Source organism: Caenorhabditis remanei, chromosome I (assembly GCF_010183535.1).
Source record: "Caenorhabditis remanei strain PX506 chromosome I, whole genome shotgun sequence".
Lineage (NCBI taxonomy): Eukaryota > Metazoa > Nematoda > Chromadorea > Rhabditida > Rhabditidae > Caenorhabditis > Caenorhabditis remanei.
This window is the reverse complement of record NC_071328.1, coordinates 7,389,544-7,413,277: the sequence shown is the minus strand read 5'-3', so window position 1 is coordinate 7,413,277 and position 23,734 is coordinate 7,389,544. Positions and strand designations below refer to the sequence as shown.

Below are 23,734 nucleotides of genomic sequence, written 5' to 3'. Positions count from 1 at the left end.
AGACTTTTGAGCACCGAATTTCAAAAATGTGTACGATTTCGCGAGGAAAACTTGCAAAAGTGTTGAAATCAACGTCGAATTGTATTTTTGAAAATTTAGCGTTCGAAGAACATATTTTCCGGGTAAGTCTCGTTTTGAACAGAAGTAATTATAGAATTTATCACTCTAAAAATTTTCAGTCTCACAATGTTGAAAAAAACGGAGAAGTCCTGTTAATCTGGAGCAATCGACCGGCTGTAGTTATAGGAAGACATCAAAATCCATGGGTTGAAGTAAATATTCCCTTTGCGCATGAAAGAAATATCGAAATTGTTCGGAGACACAGTGGTGGAGGAACTGTATATCATGATTTAGGAAATTTGAACATTTCTTTATTAACAACGCACGCACAACATTGTAGGCCTAAAAATTTGAAGGTTTGTATTCAAAAATGTTGATCGAACCACGTCGATCTAATTTCAGTTCATTTCTGATGCTCTCAATAATCGTTTTTCTGTGAATATTGTGCCGAATAAACGAGATGATATGGAACTGCAACCTGGAACTCGAAAGTGTTCTGGGACCGCGGCAAGAATCGCAAGGTAAGAAAGTGAACCAGCTTTCCATTGATAATTCTAGTTTTCAAAATTGTTTTTAGGGGACAAGCTTATCATCATCTCACTCTTCTGATTGATGCAGACCTCTCAATTCTCTCAAAATCTCTGAAATCTCCATGGAGAGATCAAATCGAATCAAATGCGACAAGAAGTGTACGGGCTTCAGCTGTTGGATTTTTGAAACAAGATGATCAGAAAGCGAATGTTGATGAATCGAAAGCTGCTATTTTAGAGGCCTACAGGTTGGATAAACTTCATATATTTGTTTTATTGTAGTTTTCAGACAACTTTTCGATGAGTGTCAAATCGAAACAGTGAATGTCAGCGAGGAAGTTCGAAAATCGGAGGAAATCTCTAAAATAGTTGAAGAATTGAAAGCTTGGAAGTGGATTTACGGGAAAAGTCCAAAATTCAAGTTTTTTGGAGAAAACGGCTCTGAGATCGAAGTGAAAGATGGCCTTATAATAGGAACTGATCAACAATTTTCCACGGATCTTTAGAAGTTTTCTAGATTTCACAGCCAACTTTCTACTTTCAGAGTTTTTTTCAGTCGAATTGATGTTTTCTATACAATTTATGCAACTATAGTTTCATAGTTTTCTGTTATTTTCTTTGCTCATCTGCGTTTCTATTTTTACCATTTTAAATCTTCTAGTCGTTTTCTTAATTTCTCGTGCCTCCTGTTTTCATTCTGGTCACACTATCCCCGTTTGCTCAATTGACCGTGTCTTCTCGTAATTATCTCTCGTTTCCCGCTTTTTTCCTCATAAAATGTTCTGATTTTCCAGGTCACGAAGTAATGCGAGTCGCTCAACAAATTGAACCATGGAGAGAAACTAGGCGACAATTGCGTAAGTTTTTGACAGGAATCTAGAGGTAACGTGCCTCGAAATTCAAGTATTTATTTGGGAAAGCTGATTAGTCACATTCGATGACGATAATTTAATTTTTCATCAATTTCAGTGAACAAATGGCATGGCGTGCGTGTATGTGATGAACCGTCTCCATGGTATATGAGTATTCCAACTCCCTTTTCTCAACTACATAATGTTTTACCTGAAGAACAAGAAGAGATGGTATTCACTGAGCTGAAATTGTTTTTGGTGGTAGGTTTCGAATCAGTATATCCGATTATTTTTTAAATTCTGAAAACTTTTGAAACTTTATTTGTTTACAGGGTCATCAAACGGAAAACATTCGCATTGATCAATTCGATTCTCATCTGCTTCCAGTTACCATCGCTGTTAACATTTCATTCGATCCATTCATTCGTTCACAGTTAGAGAGATTTTATGATATTCTCATCACAATTTCAACAATTAAAATCTGTTGCTATTCAATAACTCACGATGCAGTCACATTTTCCCCGATTGGTTCCGCTGTTGCAGGAACTATCGAGAAGAAAATTAATGGGTTTGTTACGAATATTTGTACGAAACTCAGTGCTCTTCAGGTTAGTTGGACTGTGGAACCGTATTATACAAATTGTAATTTTTGTAGGAGTCAACTCAACAAATGAACAATTTGTATCGTGAAATGCACAAAATTCATGAATCATTGACATTTTATTGTGGAATCGTTCGTTCGATTTACTTGGAACAACTGATCGGAGGACAAGTATTGACGCTAATTGATTCGAAAAGAAGAGATGTTTTCTCGGGAAATATTCAAGATTTGGATGATGTTTTCCAAGCTGGATGGGCTGTTTTCGCAAGGTCTATTGGCAGATTAGTCTGTAAATTTGAGGCCGACTATTTGGATTATGAGGTGAGGAACAACTGAAGCGAAATTTTCTGAAAAGCATATGCGATAATATCAACTTGAAAATACGAACTACTTTTCCATTTGTATTTTTCGTTTTCAGTTTGTCATCTGGTCGACCAAACAAATGAATGAAAATCTCTACAAGAAACTGGCTTCCACTCAAACAAAGCATACCAAATCACCACGTTATGTCATCATCGATTCACTTTGTCCAAAATTCTTCATAAAATATTTGGATATTTTGGTGAGATGCGCTGAGTTTGGAGACGCTTCGAATGCTGAAAATTCTCGAAAAGTAATTGGACAAGTGAAAGGAAAAGAATCCGTTGAATCGGTAATGGAAGATGTTCGAAACGTTGATTGGAGTAATTTGGATGTCAATACTACAGTAAGAATGTTGGGTCAATTCTCGAGAAAAGAATCAGCTTGCCTTTTACGAGAAATCACTTCTGCTACAAATGTTGATCAAGCGATTCGAGATATTCATGAGTTATTGATTAAAGGATCTTGTGCACATGATGTCATGCTGTATGGTCTGAAAGCGGATATTCTATCGAAACCTGTTGAAGTGAGTTTTGCAGTGAAATGACCCATCACAAAAACATTAAACTCATTCAATTTTCCAGGAAGTTGGCCCTATCCGTATGAAGAAGTTAACTAATGATGTGTTGGGAGCCGCAGCCGAGAAACATCATCCGTTCTGGAAATATTTCAGTTTCATCATTGATCGACAAAACGTATTCGAAATGCTGGGACAGAGAACTCGTCTCGGATCACATAACATTGAGCCAAGAGAAACTGTAACTCCAGCTCTTTTCGAATGTATTTCTGTTAAAATGGACTGTCCAATCGACATTGAACCTATTATTTCGTCGTCGGCCGTTTTCACTTTGATTCCAATCTTCAGAATTTGGTTGCAACTTCACGTAGCGAGCTACACGGTTGCTGAATAGTGAGTTTTCGAATTTTCTGCATTCCAGATTGCAATTACGGCTCATATTATTAATTATTCTTTCAAATATTTCAGTCGTGATTCCGTTCGTGGTCAAATGCCCTCACGTCAGCTCGGAGATGTTGCAAAACAAAAGCACTTGATGTACGCTTTGGATTCAGAAATTTCAAGAATCAAACAGAAATGGATTGGATACGTGAATGTGGCAATAACGTTGTACTATGAAAGAGTACAGAAAGCTGTTTCATTGGATGAATATACTGAATGTCAAGATATTTTGGCAAGAGAAGTCACTAAGGTATTAGAAGACAAGACCTTTGTTCCGTATATATTCCTAAATTTTCCACTTTTCAGATGATGGGAATCACCGAATTGTCTCAGTTGAAAATCATAAAAGACACTCTGAATATAATCTGGAATTACAACAATCCGGACAGCAACCTCGACAGCTTAATTGCAGAATTTGAGACAGTTCAATCAATTGTTCAAATGGATAACAATATTGTTATGGCTTAACTGTTTCTTCTTCTCGCATGATGTTTTTAATTCCGAAATGGAGACATTAGAAACTAGGAATTCAAGTCTTGTTCAAACTTCGAATCAGCAGAACTCCTATTTCTCTGAGATTTCTATTTTATTCGAGAATTTCTCTTCTATAACTCAAGATATCTATATATTTTCTGGTACAAATGCGGTTTTCGTCACTTTTAATTTATTTTTTTTTTCTGGGTTGTCCTCTTTATTTTCTTTTTGTAATACATTGTTTCTTGGTCATTTCTATAGTTTCAACATGCGATTTTATCTACAACTTCATCGAGAATATTCTCGACACACTTTCGGTAATAATAAGAAACTTCAGCTTCACTAATTGAATGCAGAAGAAAACTTGGTTTTCAAGTAGTAAAACTAAAAAATTTATGTTTATAATGGGTTTATTTTATCAAAATGAAGATAATGATGGTTTAGGGGGAGACAGGAAACACGGGAAAGGGAAGATGGCAATTTAAAAATCAAGAATTTGAGACACGAAGAGATGGGGGGAATGACTATCCGAACAATTCAAGCTAAACAGGAAGAACACTTGAATCCTTTGTAGTATTGGCTCACGCGGATTCCAACGCATGCCAAGTGAAACCATTCTCCACATCCAGAACAGAGACAAGTGCCTCTTTTGCTTGGTTTCTGGCAGGTGGGACACGTGTATTCCTCCTTCTTCTGCTTCTTGGATGGAGCCCCTTTGCTAGAAGTAGAGGATGGGCGTCCTCTTTTGGTTGCCTTCTTCTTGGAAGACCTCTTCGATTCCTTCCTTATCCACTTCTCCACCGTCGGCCTGATGTCCTTTTCTTCCGACTCGCATCTACTCGCTTCTCTTCTTCTTTTCTTCTCCTCAACTCTCATCTCTTCTTCATATTCTTGAAGATTCTGTAGTTCTCTGGCCTCGAACTCCCGAATCCTCTCGAGGCGAAGGTGGAGAAGTTGGATAGAGAATGTATCTATAAACTCCACCTCTTCATCCTTCACAGCCTCTTTCTTGATGTCTGATGATAGAAGAGCACGAAGGAAAGCCATCTCCTCCTCGTCATCTCTATTAACCTCCATCTGATGGATCATCACACATTGATGTTCCGTCTCATCCTCAACCTCTATCTTGACATCCTTCAAGATCTTCTTCTCGATGGTTGGGACGTTGGTGGTGGTGGCAGACATTGTTCGATGATGTTTTGCTGAAATACAGAATTTTTGAAAAATCAATAGCCACTGGGAATACGGAAAATGTGGAAGAAGATATTGTATAGAAGAGAGAAGAATATATTGATTCTCTCGGAGCGTCTCGGAAATCTGAGAATCAATATTTTCACAAATCAATAGGAAGAGGAGAACTGACTTCTAGAGTTCAGGGATTACGGTATCTAGATGGGTGGAACTCAACTCAATGATCAATTTGTGTTCATTATTTGTTTTTGTTCATTTGATGAAATCTAAAAATGTATCAGTATACGGTATATCGTATACTCAATTCTATATTTCGAGGGTTACTGTAGCTAGATGGATAGAGCTTAATCCAATTATCGATAATACAGTGTTCCTCATTCTAAAAAAAACAATCAGTATTCTTTATATGGTAAACTGTAGTTTCCTCTGGGAGTAATCTGAATTCAGGTGAGGAAAATAGAAGAAAAAGAAAGAAAAAGAAGGAAAAAAGGCGAAAACTCAATAAGAAGAGAGAAAACGGAGGGAGCAGAAGACAGTCCCCGATCGTCATCGGGACTGGATGGGTAATGAATGCACAAATGAAAACTCATCGAACCTATGTGATCACACACGCAACGCACACGCAACACATCGGAAAAGGGACGGAAGATCTGCGTTGGTCAAATCGATAAGATAATGGATTTCCGTAACTATTGAACTCGTGAATCGATGAATCTAAAGATGAAAATTGTCGAAAATTCGAGTGGCAAACATTAGGGATCATTCTAATTATTAGATTATTATGATATCTGGAAAAGAATCTGAATCTCTGAAAATCCTGAAATACAGCCTTCTGTATCTGAAATTGTTTTGATGATGTTGACTCAAATCGTTCTGCTTCTGAAATCCTGGTCTTCAGTTCCGAGAGAAACTAATCCAATGAAACTGACCCTTTGTTCTCCCAAACTCTGTCAAGTTTTTAATTTGACACAAACGAAGTACTGTATTTATTGAGAAAATTATTTTAAAATATATATTTATTTTTGAAGGCAAAGTAAGAACTTGTTGAGATGTCGATGAGATGAGAAAGAGATCAATTTTTAATTTGTAAATTGCAAAGAAGAAAGAAAAGAAATTATTGAAGAAGTGATATGATGGACAGAAAAGAAAGTATAGAAATTATGATAAATTAATTGGAAGCAGAAAATTAAAACTCTTTAAGAAAACAATTGGAACAATTTCATGCATCAACAGTATTAGTTTCCTCTCCTTCAGTTGCAGTTCCTCCTCTTTCAGTCATCGGTTCATCTGGAACTGACTGTCTTTGAGTTCTCATTTTCCTCTCTTCAATCAAAGTACGAATTCCTTTAAAAGTTATTCCATCAGTGATGGATTGTCCGATTCCGTTGATAAACGATGAGATTGTACCGCCCATTATAACATTACAGTATGCAATACAAATCAAAAGAATCAAGAATTGAACAGGGAATACGACGATGTAGAATCCACGTGAATTGAGAGAACTCTGAAAATAAAAAATGAAAATAACTTGACAAGTCTTAAATTCAGAAATCACTACTTTTCATGAAAACTTACCAAAAACGCAACCAATAAATGGGATATGAGAGCAGCTGCTGCCGGTACGAATGCCGATGGAATTCTATCAATTTTATGGCACGTATCCCAAACCATAATTGTCCACGTAACATGAAAAAGTGACAGAAGAATTGCAGATAATGTATAGCATAATGGAAGATATTTTCCAGCTCGATTCGGATCTATTTCTCCAGTTTCCAATGCAAGTGGTAATCCAATTGTTCCGGGTCCAGAAAATACGGCAAATGCATTCATTGTATAGAATAAAGCAGAGATAACACCCATTCCAAGACCACAGACAAGAGCTAGCATATGACGAGCATTATGTAGATCACTCACTCCCGGAGCTACTGATATTTGACCTTGCCGTGTGATTTTATTGAGTCCTCTGGAAAATGAGACAACGGTTGAGATATTTTCTTTCGAATTGCCTGAATTCGAAACAAAAACTCACTTTTGTGCTTTTTTCAACAACGCAAAGTAGGCCACTCTTGCGAATTCTTGAACTATAATACAAAACGTGAGAGAAATCAAAAACGTATTAGGAAGAAATGAAGAGAGTCCAAACCAGGCAAGTGATGATATCAGAAGTGATACTAACCAGAAGAATGCTCTGAAAATAAGAACAGATTTGAAAGTTGAATTTTCTTTTGGTAACTACCCCAAGAAGAATAGAATAATTCGGACAGGATCATGTGCAATAAACGAGTAGAACAGAGCGATTGATGGTGAGAATGATGCAATGTAGCACGTTATCGTTAATAGGTAACCCATTGAATCTGGAAATGGAAAATCAAGAATATTGATTAAAAATACTAGCCACTGACTTCAAATCTGAAAATTTTACAACTCGAAGTTGCAAAAGAATAAGATTTAGAAATATCATTCTTGTCAGATTCTGCCGACAGGAATAGTGTTAGGTATATCATTGCTGGATAATTAATAAGTACCAATAATTAGTAGTTTAAAAGAAGCATTGAAAAATCTACAAGTGACATCAACTTCATTTGTGCAAATCAAATGGGCCTTATCGGACAAAACATACAAATAATTTAACGAGGAAAATTAATGAAAATTAAACAAAAAAAACCAGAAAGAAAGCAGTGGGAAATGTATAGAAAAATGGATAATCAGGAAAAGAAACTCGCATTTTTGAAGGGGATGGGACGGGGTTTATTCAGGAATTTTTGATTAAAACACTGTCAATTTGGGAGAAATTGGATAAAATTAGAAGAAGCAAATGGACTTTACTCGAAACTATCTTTATTTCATTCAAAATTTCCCAATAAGAGTGTATATAAGTGAATGATATGTTACCTAGTTGGTCATCGTCGTATTTTTGTTTTTTTTTACAGTTTCTATTTATTCTCTATCACACAGTGAAATACCGAAAATATTGGAACGGGGAGATTGGGGCGGGAGTATGCTCTGCTGATAAAACTTATCGAAAAGGATTTCCTAAATTCATCATTGAAGCATAATTACAAGAAAATGGAATTGCAAAACTAGTAAAGCTTCCGGAGAAAGAAAAACGTGGCTTGGCGGGAATTTCGAAAAGGCGACTATACATATGTTCTGTTTTGACAGATGTTTTTGTAAAAGCGAAAATTTGAGGCTTAGTTTAATTGACTTTCGCATAACTCGGTGGTGAGAATTTGCGTCGAAGTGCCTTGACAATATATAATGGGAGACATGAAACAGCGGTGATTGCAGTCGTTTTTGAAATGAAAACCCATGAAAGGACGAATTGTCGATCGAAATATTGGTCGAATAGGATGAGTGAGATCATATAGAGTCCCAGCGAGAGAGCCTGAAATTATTAGTATTGTTATAGAAATTTTCATGAAATAATCAAATTGTACCTGTGCGAGAAGCATAGCCCAGTGCCACGTATGTACTGTCATTGCAACCATAATTAATTCAGTAACAATCAAAGCAGAGAATGAGATCGATACGACATGAATGAAGTCAGCGTCGAATACCAGAAGAGCACCGTACATGATTACGGCACCTGAAAATTGTAACTAGAAAATTGAATCCACCAGCACTTTTTCCGAAGTATTTGTATCTGATGATGGACTCACACCCTCTATTGAACCCAGAACAACCACTCTCATTGATGAAGTTAGTTACGATCCATATGTAATTGAATATGTCCTCTCCAAGCTCGAGCCTAAGTGTAACAATTCTCCGGATGGCATTCCTTACATTATACTAAAAAAATTATGCACATCAATTGCTCTTCCCCTATCTCTAATCTTCAATCAATCTATCCGATCGGGCTCCCTACCGGATGTTTGGAAAACTGCTATAGTTATACCGATATACAAAAAAGGATCCCGCTCTGACCCGGGGAATTACAGACCAATATCGTTAACCTGCTCAATTTCCAAAGTTATGGAGAAACTGGTCCGGAGGTCATTAATCGAACACCTAACGCGGAATAAACTTCTATCAATTTCTCAATACGGATTTAGATCAAGAATGAATACGGAGTTACAACTGCTTACCTATATTGGATTGATTATCAGAGATCTGCAGAAAAATAATCCCGTCACTTCAGTGTATATCGATTTCCGAAAGGCCTTCGACACCATATCAATCTTTAAATTAGCTAGCAAACTACAAGCATATGGTGTACAAGGTGAGCTTCTCAGATGGATCAATGATTTTCTCTCGGGGAGATCCCAGAGAGTCTTACTTAATGGTGTCTGCTCCAACACTTCCTCAGTTGGGTCCGGCGTTCCACAAGGTTCTGTCCTTGGGCCGTTACTATTTATTCTTTTCATCAACGATATTGGAGACAAGCTAGAATCTGAATTGCTACTTTACGCTGATGACTTGAAAATTATATCCCCAAACGCAGCAACTATTCAGAAGGATTTGATGAAGTTATCGGAGTGGTGCCAAACGTGGCAAATGAAAGTAGCACCGTCGAAATGCGAATATATTACCTTCGTCAAATCCAAACGTACTAATTTGAGGGTATACTCTAAGATCAATATTGAACTCGATGGTCTTCGCCTACCTCAATGTGATTATATACGAGATTTAGGAATTATTTTCTCACGTGATTTATCGTTTGACTCCCATATAAATTCTATCTTACGAAGAGCCCAGTGCAGAATCAACATCTTATTCAATGTACTCAAAAATTCAGTATTCGATATTATGCTCAAATGCTATAAGGTCTTTATCCGACCCATCATGGAATATGGATCAACATTATACTCGCCAACACTGAAGTGTCTTATTCGGAAAGTGGAGTCTGTGCAAAAGTCATTTTTATATCGATGTTCTAAAAAGTTCAACTTTGAATACCTATCTTATTTCGATACTTTGGAAGCCTACGGACTTGAGTCATTAGAACTCCGCCGACTAATTAATGATCTTGTCTATCTATACAAAATACTTGTATCTAATGAGTTTTACTCCCCTAATCATGTTTATACCTCTTTTACCCACTTTCAGTCCCTAAGACGCCATTCCTATCATATCAAATCCATCTTATCTAACAAAACCAAATTCGGTTCCCAGTATTTGCCCAACCGGTTGTTGTCCTGTTGGAATTCACTTCCCGTGCATGTTTTTCCTGTCAAATCTTCCTCCCGGTGTTTTAAAAATAATGTAAAACGGTTAAACCTGTCTAAGTATCTCACTCTCAACATTTCTACTTACTAGTCCCCCCCCCCCTCTCTCACTTTTGACCTATTCACGAGGTAGCAAAAAAAGGGCAAAAACTGTTTTTCTTTTTTACTATTTCCAAAAGGAAAAACAGTTTCCTTCCTAATTTTGCGTCCTCCAGAATAGGATCACCAAATTGTTTCTATATCTTTTTGTAATTCACTTCGGTTGTATCAGTGGCTCCTTGCCCTTCATCACGAATCAAAATAAATAAATTCCACAAAAAATCCTCCTACCTTGATAAAGCGAAATGAGGACCCAGATGCAGAAAGTTTTATAAGAAAGTGATCTTCCTTTGCCCAGTTCTTTATATAATTCAGGATATGTAAGAGCATTTGTGGCAGTGACATCACGATCAACGACTAGCGAGAAGACGGGAAGCATTGTATAACATGTTGAATAAGCAACCATAAGAACACCTTGATAAAGAGAAACTGATGCAAAGTAGAAGACACACGAGAAGATTGCTTGCATTGTTGAGATTATCAAACCGCTGAATTTAAATAATGGATAAACAGATAAACAGACCGACACTCTCACCGATGCATCACGAATTGGGATAGAGCACACGATCGTTTGTAGCAGAATCTTCCATGAACCAACAGGAGACGACAGACATGAGAGAATTGAGTGATCGAGAAATCCGCAGCAAGAGATGCTTGTTTTCCTTCATTGGCATCTATTCCAATTCCAGCATGAGCGGCTTGAATCATCGATACATCGTTACCTGAAGAAAGTTTATGAGTTTCGAATGTGTCAACAGTAACGTATGTAAATTACGAACCTCCATCACCAATAGCTGCAACTCTTAACGGAGCTCTGTACTTCCTCAACAATTGGACTATCTGAGCCTTCTGTTCTGGTGAGCATCGACAACAAACCACTGCAGTACACGCACAAACCAATTCAGCAACTTCAGCTTCGTAATATTGAAGACAAACATTCAGAGCACTTCCAGGCATAACCAACGCAACATCTGTTTTTCGTCTCAAATTATTCAATTCATTGTGGGCATCAGTTCGATTGTGAACGTTTCCGAATACGTGGATATTGTCAGATCGGGAGAAAAGTCCAGACGATTTAGCGATACAAATAGCAGTTTCCAACTTGTCTCCAGTCAACATCCATATCTTGATTCCAGCATTACGAAGCAGTTCGAGAGAGGTTGTCACCTGTAAAGTAGAATACTATGAAGTGGACAAGTCGGGAAAATATGAATTAATATTGTGACTGTAAACAGTAGAATCCAGACCCATAATTTCTAATCATTCCTATAAAAACTAACCTGATCCTGAAGTCTATCCTCAACACCAGTCAAACAAAGCAACTGTAAGTCTCTTTCCAGCATTCTATTGACCACATTCGCCATATTTTGAGATCTATCCGAAATCGACATTTTCGCCGCGTGATAAGCTCTGTCGAATGCTTCCAGTTCAGCAGTTGAAAGTGGTTTCCGTGCAACAACAAGTGTTCTCAATCCCTCTCTCGCCATATTTGAGCATTCCTCATCCAACCAATCATTATATTGTACCATTCCAGACATCACAGTATCAGCTCCTTTCATCAAAAGAGTTACTTCGTCGGTTGTCTCATCTTTCACAATAATTCCCATTCTTTTCGTTTCAGAAGTGAATGGAAAAACGTGGAGAATTTGGAATTGTTTCATGAGAGTTTGTCCATTTGGAAGTTGAACACTCAAAGACATTGCATGAAGATCACGATTCGCCAGACGGACACCAACAGTTTCAGTCCATTTTACAAGAGCAACCTGGAGAAAGGCGGAGTTTTAAATGTGTAAAAGTGCGCCAGATTTGAAAAAAGAGAAAAATATTCAGAATTCTTACCTCATCAGGACTAGCAGCTTGATAAGAAGTCTCTCCGTTCTCGAAAATTGGTGTGACATTGTGACAGAGAGCAATCGCTTCGACGGCATTTTGTAGTTTGGCAGAGAAGGAATGTCTGAAAAAAAGAAATAAGTAATTTTCTTTTATAATTTCAGCGGATGCTTTGTTTTTCGAGTGACTTACTTAGCCAATCTTCCAGCATAAGCACTTTTCACATGTTGTCCAACTTCTTCAAATGCATCACTACTGAAAGCAACAGTTCCCAAATGAATCTTCTTAAAATGCATTTCATTTTTTGTCAGTGTTCCAGTCTTATCCGATAAAAGAAATGAGATTCGTCCCAATTCTTCTGGAATTGTTGATGATCGAATCACTGTTTCTGGAATGTGTTTGTCTCGTCCGATTTGCCATGAGTAGAACAGTTTAGCCATATCCAAGTTGACACGAAGGGAAATTGGAATAATGTAGGAGAAGAGGAGGATGAAACGCATCAGATAACGATACCAAAGATTGTCGAGACCTGTAAAAAAGATGATTTATCAAATCGTATGATTCCATTGAGTTTTAGAAAAACTTCAGATTTTGTAAACATCGTCAGAAGTTTCAATCCCTCACCTTTCATAATAACCATGACGGTAGAGAGCATCAGTACGAAGATAAACAACAATTTTGTCAAATTGTTAACCTCCAAATCGAGCAATCCAACTTTGCTTTCTGGTAATGTCGTGTTCATCACAGATCTTGTTTCTCTTCCAGTGTATACAACAATTCCAACAGCTGTTCCAGAAGCGACGACTGTATTTGCCCAAAGAACATTCTCAACGTTCAGGGATCCATCTTGAACGCTGTCGTCGACAGTGATCTGAACATTTAGATTTCATTCATCATTCTGATCACATTTCACTCACTTTCATTGTTCCAACAAATGCATGAATATCTTTCTGTGGTTTTTCAGCATAAACTTCACAATTCAATTCCATAATGTCAGCTTCATTCGGCAAATGTTGTGTGTACGGAATGGGGATTCTCAGTTTCCAGTCGGTTTCACCATCTAATTGGTCAGTTCGAATGAAGCAAGCACCGGATTTATCTGTCGTTCGAAGCAATACAACGTCAGCAGGTACACGACGATCTTTGTGCATTATGATAACATCTCCAACTTCAATATCAGCTGAACGAATTTCAACACGTGTTCCATCTCGAGTCAATTTCTCATATTTTTCCGAATTGAGATCTCGATCTCTGAGATATCGAACGAAATCATCAAAAGCTTCACGAATCAGAGTTATTGTCAGAACGAATCCAAGTGGTCCCCAATATGTGATTGGCGCACCAATTTGTATTGCAGGAATGAATTGAGAGCACGCCATCAGAAGGAAATATAAATTCAAGAAGAATTTGAACTGTTGGAATAATACCTAAAAAGTTCGAAAAATGATAAGAATTTGAATGAAAAAAAAACTCACAATTGGCACAAAACTGAAAATGTTATATTTTTGATTGCATACAGTATTCGGTGAAAATGTAACATTTGCATCATGTCCAACTGGTCCATATCCAACACGAACTGTACGGGAATGAAGAATTCGTCGACGAGAGAATAATGACCGACAGCATCTGAAACTACTTGAAATGTTTGGTTTAGTTGAGAGAATTCAGCGGATTTCGAAAACCAAAAAAGTTTTTTCTAATACAATTAACTCCATTTTTAAGTTGATTTTGATTATTAACCTACTTTCTAAACTTAGATTTTCGTTTGAGATTGAGTGCTTTATTAATAAATACAGTATTCGTTTGGCAATCAAAACCAATCATTTCCAATTCGCATCGATTGGGAAAAGAATGGAAATGGGGAAACGAACGACTTTTTAGTTTTATTTTCCCATGCACACCAGATCATTTTGAATATTTACTTTCGTTTTTGTCTTGTGATTTCTGTTTATTTCGCATTCGGATACTCTCTAGCTTTTATATAATTTCACATAGTTTATTATTTTTTCAAATACTTTTCTCTGAATTCCATTTCCAAAAACTCACAACATGCCCCCTTTTGCCGCAGAAGCAGCTGAGAAATGAGTTGCATTCGATTTCAAAGAAGCTGTTTTATCTTTGATGGTAGTTGCCACGTCATCTTCTTCTGATTTTACAAATGAAACAGAATAATCGTCTTTTGATGTCGAAGTTGATTGATTAACACTTTGTTTTTGAGAAGACGACGACGAGCAGCCATCGTCGTTCTTCTTCTTTTTACCCATATCAGTCAACCATTAAATCAATTTGAATTTAGGATTGAGCAAACCTAATTATCGTTATCGTTATTCGAATCGCTGAAAAATTCAGAAAACAGCTGAGATATTGAGCAGGAGAACATGACTAAGAGAGCGAAATGAGAAATCGGTGAGACGACAAGATTGAGTACTGAAACTCAGAAGAAACGGAACTGGAAATGAAATGGTAGTGAAGAAGTAATAAAATGGGAAAAGGGAGAGTAAACAGGAATGAAAAGAAGAAGAAGACATGAACGGAGTAAGGAGAAGAAGAAGTTTGTGTGCTGATTCATCCAAGTGGGGTCATGGATAAATATTAGAATTTCATGTGTTCGGAAGAAGGCGATGTAAGGAATAGGAGAAATGGCTAGCTATGGAGATCCAGACCAAAAAAGTAGGTTGACGTTTTCGAAAAAGTATAAGTCATATTACAAATCTTTCCAGAAACTTCCAGAACCTATCTTTCACCACTGGAAATATTAGATTCATAATTTTCTGACATCCGAATTCATTCGATTCTTCATGTTCTCCGACAGTTCTCTCTTCTGAAGGCGTTGCCTTAAGAAGACGCAAAGATAATCTGATTTGGAAGAAGGAGGCGAAGAATGGCATCATCGATTCTATTCTACTCCAATAAGAGGTATAGAAAAGAAAGGAAAAAGAGAGGAATTCGAAGAGAGTATGGACTGTCAGTCTTTAATCCTTCGGGTTTCCATTTGGTGGGAGGAAAGAATGAGAGAGATGGTGGAAAAAAAGGGTTTGATCTCTAACGTAATACAGAAGGAGACGATTTTGAAAAAATCGCCCGGTAAACTGTTTGTGGAAAAAAGAAACAAACAAATAGCCACTAGAGTAAGCAACAAATTGACGGAGGTGATTATCTTCTCTTTTTGATAGAAAAATCACAGTTATGACACAAGATCGGTGGAAAAGCGTTACCAATTTTCCAATCTAGCTTAATTTGTTTTAAACCGAAGCCATAGAAAGTTCACTAGAACACTTGATTAGTCGAGTTTTTTGAGTTCAAAAAGTGGTAAAGAAGATGAAAGTACCGACAGACTGTTTGTTAGGGAGAAGAAGTACACAGACAAATATAAAACCTCTAGCAGTTATTTTAGTTTGATAAAAGTACGAACTTTTCTAGGATTTAACAAAGATAGGCAGACGATAAATCAAAGTGTCAGGCTACGATAGAATGGATGAGTACTATTCTTCTCCTTTAAACTTCTACTACCTTCTAATTTCAATTTCGAGAGTGATATTTAGATGACGTTCTGTTTTTTTTCCGAAAAACATCATTCGATTCAAACCGATCAACAATCAATTGAATTGTGATTCAACAATGATTCTGACGAACACAAGAATTGAGTCGAATCAAAATCAGAAAACCGTGTCATACTGAAGTACGGTAAATTGAGAATCGAGAATGTAATAAATTTTCAACAAAAGAGACTAGAAAACGACGGTTACATGAAAAACACTAAAATGGGCGTATTCCTATGGAGAAAAAAAGAATGACAGATGTTCGAAAATGGAGAAAACTCAGAAATGGAAAAAAGAGAAAGTGCAACGGAGCAGGTGGTCTTCAAAGCGAACAGAAGGTTTTACGATCCAGTATGGGTTCATTCATTTAATGACCTACGTATTTAGTCTGAAATCTCGAAATACTCGTATGTCGTTTAGAGATTTAGTTTGAACTTCACGGAAAAATATCTACATAGATCTGTTTGTCAAAAAAGGAAAAACTTGTGTTATTATAACACGGATCTCATGCTAAACCACTAACACCTTTTTATGTGTGGGTTTTTCGGATTTGAAACGACGCATGTAACATAGAGGAAGAGTACACAAGGATGACTCTCATGGCTTGTTGAACCGAGAAGAGTTAAATGATTTGAGAAAAAGATACGAACTTCAACAACACTTTTCCAGCTGGCTTAATTTTAAATTGTAAATCAGTCTCTCTATAGTTGTGGTCAGTTCGTGATGAGAAGAAAGGGAGGTTGAAATAGTTGAATTGAACAAATATAAATATCCAAAAGAGAAAAGAGATGAAGAGAGGCAGAAAGAGAAGGGGAGCGGTTCGCACTCACTACCAAAATTGCTTCAAATGTGCGTATTTGCGCGCTCTTTCGATTGCTCTGTGATGGGGAGGTGGGCTCACCGCCACAAGGAAAACGAAGAGAAGCAGGTGTGGAACAGTGAGGGAGGGAGAAAAAAAATTTTGATCAAAAACAGTGATCATCGGATCCGCCGTTTTATCCGAATTTCTGCCCGAAATGGAACCAAACGTCATCTTTTGTGGGAAGGTGGAATATGAAAAAGAGATCATCTAGTGAGAGATGCAGATCAAAAGAGTTAATAAAGAAGCAATTTATCGAAAGATCATTTGATGCTTGTTGTTATGAATCCATTTCACTGACTCTACGATCAGATATAATATTCCGAACTGATTCTTTCATAACTGAAGGAGTGCTTTGAATGCTTTCGCAGCCGGAAGCTGAGAGAAAAATTGAACTTTGAAAACGTCTATAGCCAACTCTTGGAACCTTCTAATTATCTCCCAAAAGTCATATTTTTCAAACCTATAATTTGTTTTCAAACTGAGAAGCCAAAGACCGGTCACTTTATTTTCCAGCATCATAAATTCGAAGAATTCCCTGCGTTCCACACGGAAAAATTACTGATTGGTTCGTGTGGGAAACCTACATCACATAAAACAGCAATGAAAAAGGAAACGGAAAGCCAAATGTCTATGCAAACATAAATTGATATGCGGAAAAATGGAAAAGAGAACGAACAAATTTCTTTTCTACATATGGATGAGACCACTTTCCCCTCTAACCTTTGACACCGGAACACTAACATCGTTTGAAGAAAACTAAAGGGAAGAAGAACCGGGCAAAATGAGAGAAGTTAACTCTGACTTGGAAGAAACGTCCGACTGAAATTGATATCGACACCCAACGAACATCACGCATTCAGAGCAATGAAGATTTTAGTTAGAAACGTCTGCGGATGTATCATGATGTCTTGGACGAGAAACTAACATATATACCAAGCGGGTACAATTCCTACAGCCAATACTGACTAATGTGTAGTTTTGTAAAAATTGGAAAACGAAATCAGAAAAGACTGATCCACATGTTATCTATGTCTGTTTTTTCTTCTCACAAACAAAATGAACAACAGTGTTTTTTCAACATCGTCAGTGTCGTCGTCGGTTTTTCGGCTAGAGGTTGTGAGAGAGGCCAATGTTTTCAATGTCTGTATGACATCTTCTTCTTCTTCCTATTTCCCCTATTTTCCTACTTTTTCGTCTGCGCGTACGCGTAAAAAAGGGAAGAGAGAGATCACCGATCGTCTCTCGCAAATTAACTGTTACAACAACTACTTTCCACCAGCCAACCAGTGCTATTGGCTACTGACTGTGATGACTGTGTTGTGTCAACGGAGAGAAGTAGAGTAGAGGACAACAGGAAATGTTATGACTGTATGGAACTATGCTATTACTACGTAGATAGCAGTAAACGTAGCAGTTGTAAAAAGTATAATAACTTCCGAAAATGGAGATTTTATGGAAATCATATACCTCCCTGTTATTTATTTCATTCTGTTTCCATACTGTTCTAGTTTATATTTTCTAATATTAGATACTTTTTTTTTTGAGAATCACGAACATTTTTCTGGCAATCAGCAGGCTGACAGAGATAGACGCATTTCAACAGGTAAACGAAAATCCAGGCGAATCGAGATAAGGAAAAAAAAGTCGGAATAAACAAACGACATCCTATATACAGAGGTTTTAGAGCAAGTCTTTGTCTCCTAACAAATACTCATATGCATATATACTCTCACATGCTTTTGCTCTTTTTCGCCTTTTCGCCATGACGCCGCCTCATTAGTGCGACGACCACGACGGGGAAGGAGGATGGAGAAGGAAAGTGGTTGTCAAGGAGAAACGAATAAAAACGAGCCAGGAAGACTAAAGGAGCAGAAATCGAGAGTCTGTCTCAGCCCAATTGAATTCTCCTGAGGGTAAGTGATTCAGTCAATTTCTTAATTATTCTGAAGGGAACTTGTGACCATATAGTTATTTTTCCATAAACTCCTTTAAACACAGGTGGAAATGTGGATACTCCGTCGATATGGTAAACAAAAAAAGAAATCGAAAAAATCAATGTGAGGATTTGTATGGAGAGTCACCCCAGTATGATAAAGAATCGTGAGTTGTACTCCCTCAGGAAATTAAATCCATCAGAACTAGAACATGTCGTATTTTGTTTACTTTCTAACGGACACTTCACAAGCAGCACAGTCCAGAATCGTCTTCTAATCTTAACTTAATTTGAAGAATTTCCAACTAAAGGGCTTTGATGTTCCTGCGTCATTCGATTCCCACTGGAAAACTCGAAAAAACTAGTAATGAATGCAAAACGAAATGGAATATTAGTTGGCTAACTGGCTGACGTAGAGGATGAATCAATAAAAAAAGGATTCAATCAAATAAAAAAGTATTGAGCACACACTAACATTTAGAGAGAATTTCATGACTATTGTCATGTTAAAAACTTTTATGACTTCTATATGAATAGAAGTGATATTACGAATGAATGAATGAATGGAACCAATGCACATACTAGAGGGAGAATTTCGATTAATTCGAACAAAGTAAGATCAATTTTCGTTTAGAGCAGGAAGAAAACGAACTTAAAAATAGTTGCCTTCAGATTTTGATAATCTCATGTTAATTTCGAAATACTCTTCAGCACCACTAGATTTTTCTTTTCGTCTCCGTCTGTCATTTCTGTGCTCATACATCAACATCACACTAGACGTACTCTAACCACGTTTTTGAATATTGGAAATGTATTATTTTTTCTACTTCTAGCTTTTTAGTCAGATTTCTTTATTTTTCTGTTTTGAACCGACAAAATTGAAGATATTTGGACACTTCTTTTTTCAGTATTTATTTTTCTTAATTTTATTTAAAGCATACCGTGTCATGCTGAATGTGGACGAAGACGTCGAAGAGACAGAGGGCAGGAGATAGACGTCGTCCGATCCCTCAATTCCGATCTGGAATTGGTTATTGTATTTTTCAGTTTTTATTTGTAGATTTCATTCAAATTCTCGGCGAAATTCATAATTTTTTGTTGATATTTAAGTTACCTCAGAATCAGGCATTGGTAGAAGACGTGAATACTCGTCGGCTTCTTCGTGGCTCGTTGCCAGCCGACTATAACGCATACAATGTGTTTTTGTAATCGGATAAATTACCCAATCGTTTTTTTTGTCTGAAATGTTTAGGGATATGAAAAATCAAATACAGAGCATAAAATGAAGATATAGATGATTCTGGTTGAAAACCAAGTAAGCAATTGTACAGAAAAAAAAACTGAAAAATCACAGAATTTATCGGAAAGATATGCAAATTGTTTTGAAAAATGACTAAATTAAACAATCACTGAGGTAAAATCTCGATACTGGCACCGAAGAAGACAGGAAATGTACGGTTTAAGTGAAAATGTACTCGTTTTTGAAAATGAACAGGATTGAAAACTAAACAGAGAAAAAAAACTCGTCAGTTGAACTGAATGTACAGAAAGAGAGATGATGGTGTGCGTTTTCTCCAGTGATAATTCTACAAGAGAACTCGCGAATTTCAAACTGGAGCAAACGTACAAGCTTTGCATATAAAAATTGCACTAAAGCGTGAAGGAAATTACAGGAAAAGATATAAACAAGAACTGTGACAAAGTGTTCAAAAAAGAGAAAAATCAGACTAATTTGATGATAAGAACACCAAGGACTCCGCCCATCATAGCAGCAGTAACTCCAATGAGTGAGATGATACTTCCAGCCAATTCACGACTCTGTTTTTCGATTGACCTGAAAAGTTAACTATTTGATCATGAAACCTCGAGTGAAAACTTACATAGTAGCTCCGATAGTTGCATTGGTGATGCAGAAACCATGTGAAATTGAGAGCAGAATAACAAGAAGAACGAAAACTCCGTCGTATGGAATCATTGCATGAGTATGTGATCTTGGTGATACATTACACATTGCAATCATCGGAATCAACAGAAAACGGAAGAACGCAATGACTAGAAGGTATTTACGAGGCTGAAATATACACAAGTTCGGGTTTTATCGAGCGACTTGAATAATTTTTTAAACTTACCAAACGAAGCGAATTTGCACTAGATCTTCCAATCAAATCTCCTACATTGTAAAGAAGAAATGAAGCGACAGCGGAGAAATAGGCTGAAAGTGAATGTTGAAAATGAATTTTCCAATAGAAAGAGTATGACTTTTCTTCAAAACTCCAAAAACTCACAATTCCATGTATGATTTCTTGAAGTAGAATGAACGAGACTGGTCAATCCAGGATATGCAGCCAATGTCACAATCAGAACGACAGAAATTGTAGTTAGATCGATGGAAGACTGAAAATAAGAGAATGATATTTAAAAATCAATTGAAACTTGGAATGAGTCATGTGCCCTCATAGTTCTATAGGGAACATATGATATCATATTGCGAAATATTGTAAGATTTTCATTTCGCCAGGCAATGCACGCAAAAGTGTTTCTTGCTGTCATTGACGAATGTTTCGAATAATATAGTTTTTTTTTCAAATATTTTTAATTTAAAGAAGTTATCTCTAAACTTGCTTATTTTTTGCTGCTTTCTATGTCTGATAGTTTTGTTTAATTTCTCACCTTTTTGATAATGTCAGTATACATTGCCCACTTCGGTCCGTCTTCCAGAATATTTTCACTAGTAACATCGGAATCAATAGGCGGAAAATGACTTGCTTGAGCTTCAATACTAACTTCATTCACATCATCGAAACCTTGTACTTCTTGATTATCAATTAATCCGTTCATGTCATCGACAGTTTCTAATTCAATTGGAGGCGTCAATGTCGTCAGATAATAATATGTTGCGAGTGAGATAAAACACATGAGAAGACTGAATCCGAAATACATTTGTCCGTTCAAAATGACATTTGAAGTCACTGCTTGGCATAGAATACTCATCAGAGCAGCGAGGACGCCGGCGCATGACTGACCAATCATTACTGCTTGAGTCTGGAAAAGAAAAATTGATGGAATACTCGGATCAGAAGAAATATATAGAAACTAAGAAAATGCTTACGTATTTTGATGGAAAAAGTGCAGATAATCCGAGAACTCCTCCAGCCATCATTCCAAGTGATCCAAAGCAAGCGATCGAAATGAGTCCCATTGAAAGATTGAAGAAAAACGACTGATCATCATCAAAATTGATCAATGTCAGTACAATTGTTGGAATGAAAACGACGACAACGAGAAGATGTCCCCATATCATTCGAGTACTGTTCGAGAGACTTTTTGTGGCGAAAACATTTAAAATCGATCCTAAAACACATGCGATACTTCCATATACTGTCAAATAAGCCTCGAAATTGGCTTGAAGTTCTGTTGGAGCATCTTCGCGGACTGAAAACGAGAGAAATGTAATTTTTTAAAGAAAAAATTGAAGAGCATTTCAAGCTAATATTCAACTTAAAACTTACTTTGCCTTTTAATAAACCAACTGCTTGTAGTATTGACCGGATCCTCATCGTGAGTAACATTACGTAGTTTGTAGTAGAAATACTGCAAATATTGATTTAGAGCGAACAAGGGAGCTTTCTGTTTTTCAAAAAGTGTGATTTCTAACGAAAACTAATGAGTTTTCGGGAAGAATGGAGGCTGTCGCTCTGCTTGATTAAAACATTCAAGATTTTAGATGAATTCTAGTTAAAATTAGAAAATGTAGCAAAAACCATTCAGAAAAAATAATAAAAATCAATTAATTCATTGCTTTTTATTTTAAAAAGTGGTGATTCATATCCATCTCATTCTCTCTGTCCGCCTGTTCGGTTCGCCAGCATGATGTTGATGTTATCGAAAAAAATATGAAGGCGAAGAGAGGCAAGAGAGAAATAGAACCTTTGTGGTGAAAAAAACTGGAAAATTGTTGTAAATTTGAGAAAAAAAATCAGTTAAAAAAGAAAAAATTAAATACTCGAATAAGTCTATTTCGATAATGTCTAACTCAAGAAACCATAAAAGTAATTCCTGGAAATCGTTGAAAAAAAAAAAGAGTTTAGGCATCTACATTTCAAAATTTACCCAAAATTAGAAGTTTATTTATTGCCTCACATGACAATTCCTGAATGTTTTTTTTTTCGTCATTCGCAATTGTTTTTCATACAGAATAACTCGAGAGGATTTCGAAATGATTCAAACTTCGATTCGTTTTTGTTTTTCATCAAAAAGGAAAATCAAAATGATTCAAACTTCAATCAGCAGTTTTTTAAAAGATTGAAGTCTGAAAATCACAAGGAAACGTTTTTGTGATTCTCGATGCATGAAAAACGAGGTTTCTCAGCTTTTTTTCTCAGAAACTCAATTTATTTGAAACAACCTGTACTTTTTCGCTTAAATTCAAAAACCAACCTCATGTGCATTCATAAATGCATTGTTTGGGAACATCGAACTGATCGATACAATTGTGAAGGCGATGAAGATTTTCACAGACATTTTGCATTGAAGATTACAGAACAGTTATATGATTTCAGTGAATATGCATGAATTTCAGAAAAAGATTATATTAGGAATATACAGTTACAGGACAAAAAAATCCGTGAATCGATCGGCTTCTGGAGCGACGATTTCTCGCAGAAACCTCCGATGACACCACAGAAAAACAAGGCGGAGTCAGAGCCCCGCCCATTTGCAAGCACGCCGCATACTTTTTCCTGGGTTTTTCATAGCAGCAAATTGCGGAGTTTTTCCCTAGAAAGGTAGTGTGTTTTCCTAAAGAATAATATTAGGAAATAGTTCATAAATGTCATGGAAAAGTTGTTCTTTTATTTGAACAAATAAAACAACAAACGCATCTGTAGAAAAGTTGCTGGAAACGAGGAAACTATCAAAACTTCCTTTTTCGAAATTTCCCACTTTCTGGATTCGGGAAAGCTGGAATGTTAAAAATTGATGTAATCGTTCAAAAAGGCATAAAATAAGGTGATGAAAAAAATTTACTTTATCTGATTTACATTTTTCTAATTGGATCGAAGGAAGACACTGAAAAAATAATAATGAATTGAAATGGATTCTGGATAGCTGGATTTCACTGACACTGCTAAAAACCTCACGGATTGGAAATAAACTTAGAATCATATGGAAAAGTAGAAATATATTATTCCAGTACGAAACCTTTTTGAATATTAATAGCCAACCATCTGACAGTTTTGAAATATTCATTTACTTTTCTCGGGATACTGTATCTTCATTCTGA

General features: G+C 36.6%; 5 protein-coding genes across 5 annotated transcripts; 2 read left to right on the top strand and 3 right to left on the bottom strand.

Annotated features, from left to right (window-relative positions):
* Positions 1 to 26: 26 nt before the first annotated feature.
* GCK72_001416 (uncharacterized protein) lies at positions 27 to 872 on the top strand (the record flags this gene model as incomplete). The annotated part of the gene is made up of 4 exons (XM_003105087.2): positions 27 to 122; positions 180 to 416; positions 463 to 581; positions 638 to 872. 4 exons carry the CDS (start codon positions 27 to 29, stop codon positions 870 to 872), a joined length of 687 nt encoding a protein of 228 aa, XP_003105135.2.
* A 523-nt stretch (positions 873 to 1,395) lies between these two features.
* On the top strand, positions 1,396 to 3,828 carry GCK72_001415 (uncharacterized protein; the record flags this gene model as incomplete). The annotated part of the gene is made up of 8 exons (XM_003104994.2): positions 1,396 to 1,447; positions 1,560 to 1,702; positions 1,774 to 2,049; positions 2,097 to 2,363; positions 2,461 to 2,928; positions 2,987 to 3,312; positions 3,388 to 3,610; positions 3,667 to 3,828. The coding sequence occupies 8 exons, from the start codon at positions 1,396 to 1,398 to the stop codon at positions 3,826 to 3,828; spliced, it is 1,917 nt and encodes a 638-aa protein (XP_003105042.1).
* Positions 3,829 to 6,244: 2,416 nt separating this feature from the next.
* Positions 6,245 to 7,374, bottom strand: GCK72_001414 (uncharacterized protein; the record flags this gene model as incomplete). The annotated part of the gene is made up of 4 exons (XM_003105017.2): positions 6,245 to 6,529; positions 6,601 to 6,988; positions 7,055 to 7,213; positions 7,262 to 7,374. 4 exons carry the CDS (start codon positions 7,372 to 7,374, stop codon positions 6,245 to 6,247), a joined length of 945 nt encoding a protein of 314 aa, XP_003105065.1.
* Positions 7,375 to 8,221: 847 nt separating this feature from the next.
* On the bottom strand, positions 8,222 to 14,383 carry GCK72_001413 (uncharacterized protein; the record flags this gene model as incomplete). Its single annotated transcript, XM_003105099.2, has 12 exons — positions 8,222 to 8,410; positions 8,463 to 8,611; positions 10,521 to 10,777; positions 10,825 to 11,011; positions 11,069 to 11,456; positions 11,570 to 12,052; positions 12,129 to 12,243; positions 12,312 to 12,648; positions 12,744 to 12,990; positions 13,037 to 13,546; positions 13,595 to 13,745; positions 14,166 to 14,383. 12 exons carry the CDS (start codon positions 14,381 to 14,383, stop codon positions 8,222 to 8,224), a joined length of 3,231 nt encoding a protein of 1,076 aa, XP_003105147.1.
* A 5,792-nt stretch (positions 14,384 to 20,175) lies between these two features.
* GCK72_001412 (uncharacterized protein) lies at positions 20,176 to 22,974 on the bottom strand (the record flags this gene model as incomplete). Its single annotated transcript, XM_003105085.1, has 8 exons — positions 20,176 to 20,287; positions 20,334 to 20,524; positions 20,583 to 20,665; positions 20,739 to 20,847; positions 21,124 to 21,495; positions 21,563 to 21,885; positions 21,963 to 22,044; positions 22,891 to 22,974. 8 exons carry the CDS (start codon positions 22,972 to 22,974, stop codon positions 20,176 to 20,178), a joined length of 1,356 nt encoding a protein of 451 aa, XP_003105133.1.
* Positions 22,975 to 23,734: the final 760 nt, after the last annotated feature.